At 47.0% G+C, this 12,106-nt stretch overlaps 1 protein-coding gene across 1 annotated transcript in view; it reads right to left on the reverse strand.

Annotated features, from left to right (window-relative positions):
* Nucleotides 1-11,562, reverse strand: part of LOC135822214 (uncharacterized) — a 22,777-nt gene extending 11,215 nt beyond the window's left edge. Inside the window, exons 1-7 of the mRNA XM_065334930.1 lie at nucleotides 9,179-11,562; nucleotides 7,931-8,075; nucleotides 7,530-7,718; nucleotides 5,625-5,853; nucleotides 3,197-3,680; nucleotides 1,495-1,810; nucleotides 664-823 (exon numbers count right to left, since the gene is read on the reverse strand). Coding sequence (XP_065191002.1) covers nucleotides 664-823; nucleotides 1,495-1,810; nucleotides 3,197-3,680; nucleotides 5,625-5,853; nucleotides 7,530-7,718; nucleotides 7,931-8,075; nucleotides 9,179-10,932 — 3,277 coding nt within the window. The 5' untranslated portion in view covers nucleotides 10,933-11,562. The remainder of the gene's footprint in view (nucleotides 1-663; nucleotides 824-1,494; nucleotides 1,811-3,196; nucleotides 3,681-5,624; nucleotides 5,854-7,529; nucleotides 7,719-7,930; nucleotides 8,076-9,178) is intronic.
* Between the last annotated feature and the right edge of the window lie 544 nt (nucleotides 11,563-12,106).

Genomic DNA, 12,106 nt, shown 5'->3' on the forward strand with positions numbered 1-12,106 from the left:
AATGCAACGACATGCGTAAATCATAGTCGTAACATAAATTCGTAACAAATGGAATATACCGTAGATTCTCTATTATAAGCGCCGTGCTTATATTTTTTCAACACTCCTCTACCCCGTGCTTATATTGGAGACCGCGCTTATATTGGAGACCGTGCTTATATTTTTTTCAACCAATACATCCGTACAGAGCAAGAAGAAATACATGCGAGATATCATGCATCCCGCATTGATTTCCACCAAGACCGTGCTAATATTAGAGACCGTGCTTATAATGTTTCGAAAGGTGCTCACAGTGTGCTAGTATTAGAGACCGGGCTAGTAATGGAGACCTGTGCTTATAATAGAGAATATACGGTAGTTATAGTGGTCAGGCTCTGGGCCAGGTTTATCAGAGTGGTTGCCATTCCAGGTCATACTGCATTTGCTTTCGCCATGATGGATGAAACGACTAAGAGGAATTCATAATTGATTACAGTGAGGTACCTCTTTTTGCAATAGTGAATTATGGGCTAGAACAAAACACCTACAGCACCCATAGTCTTCTGTATTCTAGGTTGCATAGTGTTGGTTCAAGGATGCTGAAATGCTCAATTATCATACACCGGAAAATTTCTTTGCACAACTATTTGTAGAATTCATGCATGATCCCATCCAAAATCTTACCCAAAACTGTCACCACCAACATGCCTTTCGTGCCCGGTGCACCAAGCAAGGAAATCCGACTGAACCTTAGGTGGGACGAAAAGGTTGCTGGCTCCTCTGGCTGGAATGTATGGCCACGTATTTTCATCAGAACGCTGCTGTGTGTCTCTTCCTGGGCCACCTACAACGGGAAAGATGGAGAATCCAGAATTGGGCGTCTTGAAGATTGCCTTTTCGGAATTTGAGCCATGCACCATACACAGATGTATTCAGTTTTATGGAGGGTGGTCAGTGCATTGAGGCGGGGTGAGGGCAGTACATTGAGGAGGACAGTGCATTGAAGGGGAGGGGGGGCAGTACATTGAGGGGGGGGGGGAGTACATTGGAAGACAGTAAATTGAGGTGGAAAGTACATTAGGGGGGGGGGGGCAGTGCATTGAGGGGCAGTGTAGCTTATTGAAGGAGCAGTACATTGAGCCGCAATGTACTGCCCTCCAATGTACTGGGGGGGGGGGGCAGTGCATTGAGGAGGCAGCACATTGCAGGGCAGTACTCTGAGCAATACATTGAAGGCGTGCAAAGCGTCAAACTTCATCACCATTGCTTTCCTTGCTGGTCTCTCTTCCAAGAACTGTCACCGTGCAGTACTCAAGTACATGTAGCAGTTAAACTATTTCTAGCCTGAGTGAGAGGCCATGAAATACACACACACATACACGTACACGCCCACATACACACACTCACACACGCATGCCAGCGAGCGCGGGTGAGCGCGCACACACACACACATACACACACATACACACATTGACATGCTGACACACAGGCTAACATACTGACACAACGACGGACCTGCAACGAAACAGTAGTGGGCCGGTCGTTGAACACTTCATCGGCCACGGTCACTTTGAGGTTGAACTCCTCACCAGGCGCTGGATGCAGGACAATGCTGGAGATGCTGGACTCAGGCACAATTCGCTCGCCATCTGAGTCCTGCTGACATGCCTCGTGTGGGATATTTCTATTGTACCACTGGTAAACTGTTGAAGCCCACGGAGTCAGGACGAGCCTGTAACCTGGCAGTATCGGTGTGCTTGTTCGTTGCAGGCTGTGGTAAAGGAAGGCAAGTCTAAACAGATAACAGTCCGTGGCCAGAGGCAGTGGTTTCCTGCAGTGCACACAGGTTGAAGCAGACATAATAAGTTTGAATGAGCTAGGAACTAAGAACAAATCTAACCCTGTAACTTCGTAAGCCAATGTACTGTTGCGGACATGGAAATCCGGTCGGAGGTCAAGCGGCCGGGCCCAGGGTGCTGGCCATGCAGCCGTGAGTACGTGTACAATCAACTCGTGTACTGCACGCAACGTTCTGTGCACACTGTGGGCACCGGCCCCGAGTCATTGGACCGCATTTCCATGTCCACGACAGTACAATAGAGCTGGATCATTTTAAGTGATATGCCACAGCCAGCCCAGAGTCATGACAACGCTGACTTTCGATCCACTTGGATCCCGTTCTCATACCTGCTTGGGTTAGGTTTTCCTTCACATTAGGGTGACACATCCACAGGTAGTGACTGGTATGGGCTCTCCAAGTCGAGGACCCACCGCTGGTACAGAAAAAACATCCCACCTGCATGTGACAGGATGAGCCTACCCACTCCATTATACTGCACGGTGGCTACTTCCTCCGGAAACAAAAACTTCGTGACTTTTTTTACATGACTTTCCAAGGAGTTACTGTGTTTGTGCCTGTGTTTGTTCGCAACGTCGACACCGTTGCTCTGCGACGACTGTCGGCTCTCCAGAATATGAATTATGCTTTCCTTCCGAAATGTCATGTCAGTGTTCCAGGCTGATAGAACCAGGGAGAAAGAGCGAAATAACAGCAGCGAAAAGTAGTGAAAAAGTCATGAAGTTTGTTGTTTCCGGAGGAAGTATGTGCAGAGGAGCTCCAACTTGACTTAGAAATCGCTACCGTATGTCCCCGATTATAAGTCGCACTTTATTGTAAGTCGCACCCCCAATTTCAGGTCTGAGCCATAATGTTTTGATATTGAATTCAGTAGTAAGTCATGCTCGATTGTAAATCGCACACCATTTTTCGTATTTTTTCCCCTGGAGTTTTAGTGTTAAAATGATGAGATTTATAGTCGAGGAGATATGGTATTTTTGCTATTTGTTGACTTCCTACATCAACATCTGCAGACCCTCGGGGTGGCTCACAACAAGTCACCCAACGGAACAAATAGCAGCCCTGGGAACACCACCCCATGCAAGGATCAAGGTATAGAAGACTTTAGTCTAACCAAGCATCATGCGAACTGTGAACTTGATATACTGGTCTGCATTATGCAAAAGGGATCGCTTCAGTCAGGGGGGGGGGGGGGGGGGGAGAGAGACTTGTTGCCGCCAACGGCAGAAAAGAGAATTTCAAATTTACCACATGACTAAGCTACACATGGCAGGCATCGTATGGTGACTATGTTCAGCTCACATCCAACACATATACATGCACACACAGAATCTCCATTGGGCAGCTGCCCCCACTCACCGATGGCGTTTGATTTCATCGACAATCACACCTCGCTTGCACAGATCCTTGAAGTACCAAACTTTATCGCCGATGGTTTTGTAGCAGGATGTTGTGGCAGTGTTGAAAAATAGCCATGATGGCAGTGTACCAAGAGCGAGCACCGTCGAAGACGAGTTGGAAACATAGTTTGTGACATACATGTCCTGCCTGCGACTGTAGCAGTGTGTGGGCTGTCTAAACTGGCGATTGACGACATCTGGCTCACACGAAGCAGGCTCCTGCATAGAAGCCGGATCTAGAGACGGTGGTCCTTGCTGGCCGGAGTGGTCAGAGTAGCACACCTCCGATGCCAGACTGCTTCTCATCGGATCATTTCCAATACTAGAGTTCATAGACATCTTCCTCTCTGGTATATAATCAGCTGGTCCACTGCGAGCCAAGCATACTTCGAGAAAGTCTGGATGAGTGAGGTAGCCATTAAGCAACTTCGCGTACAACTTATCTAGAGAATTTGAACCAACAAGAACAATCGTGTTCTGTGTTTGAGAAGATGTTCATTGACCTTGGCAATGGCTTCAGCTATTCATGACACAGCTGTTGTAACACTCATCTCACAACACTCTCAAAGCACATGGTTACGGATTGCAAGTTGTTCCTTGTCTCAAACCGTCAGAGGAGAAGACAAAGGCAGTGCAAGTATGCATACAGCTTAGCTTGCCATGAATTCCTACGGTGTGTACTGTTAATGTGTATAGCCAGTACGTGTTATTAAGTAGCCATACTACACTGAAGTAGCCATACTACACTGAAGTAGCCATACTACACTGAAGTAGCCATACTACACTGAAGTAGCCATACTACATACTACACTGAAAACGTTTGTATTTGTCACTTACATAATCTCTGTTTTGTCTGCACAGTAACTACATTCCTGAAGATGGGCCTTGCCCGAAAATTAGAATAATTTTTTAAGAGTAACTCTCTATCACTGTAACATGATACTATATACAGTCAGAAAGTGCAATAACTAGGCACAAAACTGACAGAGTACTGAGACATTCGACGTCCTGACACCTAGCTTCAACACATCTCCGTAGCGCTAACCGACAGCCTTCCAACTTGGAAGGTTCAAGGTTATGGAAAGACCAAAGAGGGGAAGGCAAGCGCAACGAAAACGAGCAAAAGCTACAGTCCCAACGGAACAAATATCGTACTGGTCTCGTCATCGTCCAGTAACAATCGACATTCTTTGTTCCGTTGGGACTGTAGCTTTTGCTCGTTTTCGTTGCGCTTGCCTTCCCCTCTTTGGTCTTTCCATAACCTTGAACCTTCCGAGTTGGAAGGCTGTCGGTTAGCGCTACGGAGATGTGTTGAAGCTAGGTGTCAGGACGTCGAATGTCTCAGTACTCTGTCAGTTTTGTGCCTAGTTATTGCACTTTCTGACTGTATATAGTATCATGTTACAGTGATGGAGAGTTACTCTTAACTCGTATCCATATGTCCTTTTATCTTCTACATTTATTTATGGCTCAACATCCGAGTTTCAAATTTAATATCTCTTTTTTCTTTTAGTGATTGGTGTAGCCCAGAGACCGTTTGGAGAGTGAAGATGTATGGATACACTACACTGACATCGTGTTTCAAATCTAAAGAGACGGGAGATCGGCAATAGGCTCGGACAATAGAACAGCACCAACCAGGCTCTGCCGACTCTGCTTGTAACAAACTCGAATGTGGTGGGTTTCGCCATGTGAACAACTATGCTCTATAGACATAGACCATGGTCCTTCACATCACGAAATCCGCCATATCCCACATCTCTTTAACCCATACTGTATTAGGAGGATGAAAAAGTGCTTTTGCTCCAAGTTTCACGCACTAAGCAATCATCAGAAAACGATAATGAAGAAATCTGGATACTGGTCTATATCCCCGCAAAGCAAAAGTGTAAATGACAGTAGTCGTGAAAGATTGCATCATGGCATAAGATTAAAAGGTGCGAATGACAGTTTAACCCATATAACCCATATAAACCTGACAATTTGTAGCAAACTGTTTTTGTTTATAACAAGCCACATATTGTCGGGGAGTCAGTGCAAATACTTGTAAGTACATTTATGCCGCTGAGTCGTGGACGGCGTGCCAAGTATGAAATGTTGCTAGTCCAGAGTCAACAACTCAGTGTAGGGTGCTTAGTTCATTCAAACAAAGTATTGCATGCAACACAGCTGTTTACCATCTCCTACCTCTTACATCTTTTTGTCTACTTCGAGTATGTACGTACATGTATATCACATGCCATGACGATTGTGAAATTTCTTTGGATTTTGACAGGCCAAGACAACAGCCACTGTCACCCAGAACGATCCGGCAGCACTGTGACATGCAGCACCTAACGGTCGGGGTGAGTAAACAGGAGCAGAAACTAAATCTAGACTGGACCCACCTGATGTGATGTTCTCGTTTCGCTTTCCAATAGCGCCATAGTTCTCCCAGGCGGCAGGGACATAGGGTGGACAGTAGCACAGCTGTGCAAACCCACTGCCACGGCCATTGCCAAACACCTTGCTCAAGTAAGGCTTGAACACGTCAAAGCAGTGCATCAACGACGCCATGAACACTGCTGACACCTTGAACGGTGACGATCTTGGAGACATGTTCCCAAATAGTACCGACTAGAAAACAAACAGGCCAGAAGAACAATTTTACTGTAAAACTGGGATTTTCCGTGGTGTAATATTTTCATTATTTCCCAAAATCAAAGGTTTGGTAGCGCGAAAATTCCGGTCAAGCAGTTTTCCAGATCCAAAAATGCATTTTGCACACTGTGAGGCATGGCATTGTTGAATTTTAGGTTGCGTTTTATTTTAGGTAAAATTACCTCTACGGCGAAGTTACGGAAAAATCTCCGAAATTTTCAGGTTTCACTGTAGACATGCAGAATTAAGCATGCATGCAGGTGCAGGATACCCGTGCTACACAAGATACCACCGACTTTCAGTCCTTCCACATTTGCTATTGAACAATGACCTACTTCTTGTCTTGATTATATTCAGATAGGAGAATGAGCACACTCATACCACGAGAACAATGGAACAATATTTTAAGATTTGAACGTCGTTTTCATGTGATAGTCATCAGAAATCATTGCATGCCACAATAACGCCTTCAATAGTGCTAGCTTTAGAATATCGGTGTTTCGTGTATTACCGTATTTTCCGGAGTATAGTGCGCACTTTAGATGTGCTATTCAGTTAGGCCCTAAATCGCAGGTGCGCACTATGCTCCGAATATGAAATGCATGTACTTCAATGAAGATTGAAGTGCGCACCCCCAATGGAGATTCGGGGTGCGCGTTATACAAAGGTGCGCACTATACTCCGAAAAATACGGTAGTTTTACATCTAGTAATGTTCACTTTATGGTACACAGTGTACCAACAGTATCTTTTCCTTTGTAGTCCAACTCTCAGTGTGATAACGATTTCTGACACATGAAAACGACGTTCAAATCCTAAAATATTGCTCCATTGTTCTCACGGTATGAGTGCGCTCACTTTGCCTTCATCGATAATAATTTTTATTATATTATTTGCTTAGTGTTTAAGATGCCGCGGAACTTTGGTAAGTGTGAGAAGATATCAGAGAAAAGTTGACATGCAGGCTTCATTCTCCAATTCAATAGATCTCCGAATCAATGAAATAAGGTTAGGCCTGTTCTAGTGATTAGCGTTAAAAAAAATTATAAAGGCAACAAAAACGAAAACAGCATTAATAAGGACGATGATGACAACAACGACGACGACGAGAAATAATTAATCAGAGTGCTCGCACTATTCACCTTAACTCACAAGCACTTTGCCTCCATCATGCATGTCTATTGGAGCCACTTCTACCAGATTTGAGACTAGCAGATGCCTTACCGTGATGTAGATCAATAACGTGATTTGGGCAGTTTGCAATTGAAACTGAGGGAACATCTTATGCTGGTCTGTATTCATGAATCCCTATGTTTCCTTGGCGACACATACTCATCTGGCGGATATGTGTGAAAAAACTGGGAATATTCATTGGTTTGAGGGTAAGATGCAAACGGGAAAAGTCTGAAGAAAAAGATTACTGTCACCACCAGGACTCGAATCAGGCAGAGACCTTCGCTTGAGGCCAGCGATGCTCTAACCACTGAGCTATGGTGCAGCTGTCATCCAAGCAGAGACCGTTTAACATTTTCTTCAGCCTTCAAAACTCACACTTCCTGTGTATCCACACAGGCGGGTGGGATGCAGCCCCCCACTGTCAAACTGTGAATAACAATAATAATTGGAACTGGCCATGTAGAATCAGTGACTTACCCAAATTGATTCGTTTCTGACTTGAGCATTGTTGGGAAAAAGCACTGGACAGAAGGCGCTGCTCGCGCTGCGTTTTCGGCCCCGTTCTAGCAGGATTCGGCCCTGGGTTGCTGAACTTGTAGTCTCGCCAGCGAACAATCCGTCACCATTCCGTACGGCCGAGTTGCCTGACACAATGAAATGGTCAGCCTTTAGCACACAAAAGCATAACCATGGTACACCGTCCACCCGCCGCCAGTGGGAGGATGTCAACAATCTGCTCAATTCAAGTTCCTAAAGTTGCAGGTGTTAATGGTAGCAGGAATGTGCGAATTTTACCATTTACGCTTGTCACAAACTTGCTGCACCCCCCCCCCCCCCCCTTGCCCTACCTCTAAACAGCAACAACTACCAGCACTTACAAGACGAGCATCAACGATGGAGAACAAGGCCAAGTGAATGCCACCACCCTCAAAGCCTGTGTTGTTCGTGATTGACATGGAACCCGTAATCCTCAAATAGGACCGGGAGAGCATCACACCGCCAATTGAATTCCTTGTGATAACCCTATAGGCACAGAGAAGGAAAGAGGATCCAGCCACCCAGCCAGCCAGCCATCCAGCCACCCAGCCACCCACCCAGCCACCTAGCCACCCAGCCAGCCAGCCACCCAGCCAGCCAGCCAGCCAGCCACCCAGCCAGCCAGGCAGACAGCCAGGCAGACAGCCAGCCAGCCAGCCACCCAGCCACCCAGCCAGCCAGGCAGACAGCCAGGCAGACAGCCAGGCAGACAGACACGTAGACATGCAGATATAAGCATGTGCATGCATGTATGCACAAACACATACAAATCACCCATACATGCACGCACACACCTTTCGACCTTTGATCTTTTGACGCCCATCACCAGAAGCCATAGCAATTTGTGCTGGGATTGTACCATTCAACAGCTTGCAAGGCTGAAGAATTGACTGCCATTATTCAGCCTGGTCTACACCAGACTGCTATGAAGTGGCTTTTCTGGCCAGTGAATCCCTACCTTTTGGCCTTTTCATTTGTCCCGCACACACATCACACCACATACTCCGGCATGCACTGGCTGTTGGTAACCACCCAGGAGAATGAAAGAAAAGTCAGGAGGAGTCTGAGAAAGAGAAGAAAGGCATGTGTGACCATAATTAGCGGGAATCGAACCCGCAATCTCTCCACACACACACACACACACACACACACACACACACACACACACACACACGCACACGCACACGCACACACACACACACACCTTTTTTCGGGAGTGCTCTGAACACATAGTACCACCATGCTACGATTTAAGTCTCACTCGGCCATATCATTACCCACTCCCATAGGCTGTGAGCCAAGGAGTCGGGGAGTAGTACCGGATACGTTCAAAGTGAGCAATCCGTACACTCACGGTTTGGCATGCAATTGACTGAATTGCATCGTTTCTGGCGTGCTAGAAACTAGTCACCATACAACCGCAAAGCAATACACCATTATATTGGTTATTTGTGGTTAACTCACATCTTGGCTCCACTGACGCTAGCTTCCAGTGCCAAATTGGCAGTGCAAACATTTGCAAGTAGGCATGTCAATCAAGTGATGCAGTTTGCTACACGCGCAGCTACACAGATCAGAGTCACACTTACATTACGCCTCCCGTTTCCACTGTGGTACCGATGATATACAGTGCTGCATTCCCTCCATTACCTGACAGTGTACAGGCATGCATGTGTACTGACACAAACACGTCCTTTGCAATCATTTTCTTCTTGTGCAAAATTTCCGGCGAGCCGTCAGTTGATCGCACGAGTACAGCACTACCTGGTGTTCTGCAGCCCAGTGTTCTAGCACGGTTGTCAACAAACGTGTCCCTGGTCAAATACACCTTGTTACGCCGCTCGGAGTTGTCAAAACGGAAGAACACTGCAAAGCCAGATCCATCGAAATCAGCTGTATTTCCCCTGAACTCGCTGTCGGTGATTGACAATGTGTTGTTTCTGCTCTTGCCACGCAAGATTGCCAAAACTGCGCTGCCGTACGTTCCAACATTCCCTGTAAATTCACACCTTGTCACGTTCATAGTGCAGTTCACTGCAGCATCACCACCCTTGGCAGGAAATTGGAGGACCAGGGCGCTTCCGAAAGGAGTGATATTATCGTGGAACGTGCACCCTTCTATGAGCACTGACTGGCCAATGGCACCATCCATGTTAAGGTTGATCGCTACGCCAATGGCACGAGTCGCAGATATTGAAGCCGTTCTCTGATTGCTGGTGGCCCTGCCTTCGCCCAGGTGCTCAAATGTACAGTTACAGAATATGATGGTCTGAGCATCTTTCCAGGAAGACCTACTCCTCGCTGCTGGCAATGCTGAGCAGGAGATTAGCTTCAGCCAGTGACGGAGAGCGCGCTCTTCCACAGGAGACAGTGATTCTCTGCTACTTTCTCCACTCACCGAAATGTTCACGGCCACCGAAGTGTTTCTGTCTTCAAAAATACTAAAGTAGGGAGTATTATTCAGCCTTGACCCTGTCACCGTACAGTTTATGAAGTTGACCTGTCTGGAGCGCTGTACGCGGATAGCCGTCCTGTAGGGTGATGGCAAATGTACGAGAACGTTATGAAAGAGGATTGCAGTTGAATCGTGGACGTCAATAAGCACTGAAGGCTTATATATTGGTGCGGAGTGTTCGAGGATCGCCACTCGCTCCAAGACTATAACCGACGTGCTCTGAATGCTGATCAACCGGCGAGCGGATTCGGCACCGGGAGTTCCCATCATCAAAGAGTTTGGGAACCAGTACAGCTTGGCATGACTGCAATCACCACTGTGTTGCCCAGACAACCTGATCACTAGGTTGGATACACTGATATGAACTGCAGAGGCATAGTAACCATGACGATTGCCCAGAGGGTCTACTATGGGCGGGCTGGCCAGTATACGGCAGTCGGATAGTCGTGCGTCGGCCATCAGCACAATGTGTATGGCTACAGTATCGTTCAACCTCACCACAGAGTGTGCGTTACCACTGCCTTGGCCAGTATAGAGGCTGTAGGCTCCAGGACTGTAGCGAAGTGCGTGTGCAGTCTGCACCGCAGCATGTAGGCTGCCGCACTGAGCTCTTCTTGAGCCGCACAAGTCCTCCACTGATTCCAGTAGTTGTAGATTTCCACTCTTCGCAGCGTTTTGGTTGAGGGAAGTGGTTTGCAGGGTAATCAGTGGTGAGACCTCAATCAGAACCGGAGATGGGCTACTTGAACAGCCATATGTAAACATGGACAAAACTTGCAGCAGCAGCAACAACAGTAGCTGCACACACGACCCCGACACTGGTACCGTCCCAGCTAGCAGCCTGCACTTCTTCATTCTTGTTCGGTTCGCACCGGATCGCATCAGCATTGCACTCGTTCAAGAAACGCGCATTGAAGATCGATCACCACTGCATAAGCGAAAGCTTGCCGGTTGGCCGCACTGGTCCAAATCTTACGGCTTCGGCCTCCGACAGTACGGTCACCGAATAACAATGCTACCAGCTGCGTCGACCCCTTTTTCACGAAGTAGAGAGAGACATAAGCACGGCAACTCGTCGACATCAAAATTATTTCCCTTGGCTCTCTTCGTCCGGCCTGGTGAATACAGCACGAACAAGTTGCCGGGTTGGAGACAGCGGCACTGCCCGGAGGAAAACACGACTTGGTGTAGCATGGCGGTCTCACCAAGGAGGCCTGCCCCAGGGCAAGGTTATTTTCTGGAGCTACCAGCGTCTGCGAACCATACTAGTACGTCGTACTTCCTGTGCCACATGCAACAGAAACAGGCTGTAGCGGATCCGTCCTGACGTTTGAGCCGAGGTCAACTTCGTTCTTCGACATGCAATAGCCATTCTTCAATGGTTTCTTCGCATTTTCGTCCAGCGCCAGATGCCTGTAGGCTGTAGGTCTCTCCGCCTTTGACTAATAATAGTAGTTAGTACTACTAAGTACTAAGTACTAGTAGATCTACCTCGTTTTGCCACAGTCCAGAAATAGGCGGAAGCTTCAAAATAATACAGTCATCATACTCAGTCATCTGTATCATAACTATTAGTGGAAGCCACCGAAAATCCAGTATCCTCCATCGATCCGATGTCGGTAATGCGCCAGTGACGCAGCGACTGACGGAGAATCGTAGCCGACATAGGATGCACGTCGGGCTTCATGACTTGTTATGAGCCCTCCGACAAGCGCCGCACATGTAGATCTACATGATTGAGCAGATCTACCGCGTTGTTGAACGACGTTACGTGGACTGTCTGTAGATCTATCATCTACAAATAGCGGAGTCCTCCGGATCGATAGCTAGAGTGCTCAATGCGGAAGCAGAGCAGTAACACACGAGTCACAGGAAAACCACGCGTCTTGATTGTCGTAACTTAAAGTTTCATGCCATATAGCAATCTTCAGACAACTGATTAAAAAAAAAAGATCTATCATCTATAATAATTATTAATTTTGTCTTATAAGGCCAAACTAAAGAAGGTGTGTGGTTCGACTCACCCGACCGACCGTACAATTTCAGCCCGACCGTAACTTTT

Source organism: Sycon ciliatum, chromosome 8 (assembly GCF_964019385.1).
Source record: "Sycon ciliatum chromosome 8, ocSycCili1.1, whole genome shotgun sequence".
NCBI classification, from domain to species: Eukaryota; Metazoa; Porifera; class Calcarea; order Leucosolenida; family Sycettidae; genus Sycon; species Sycon ciliatum.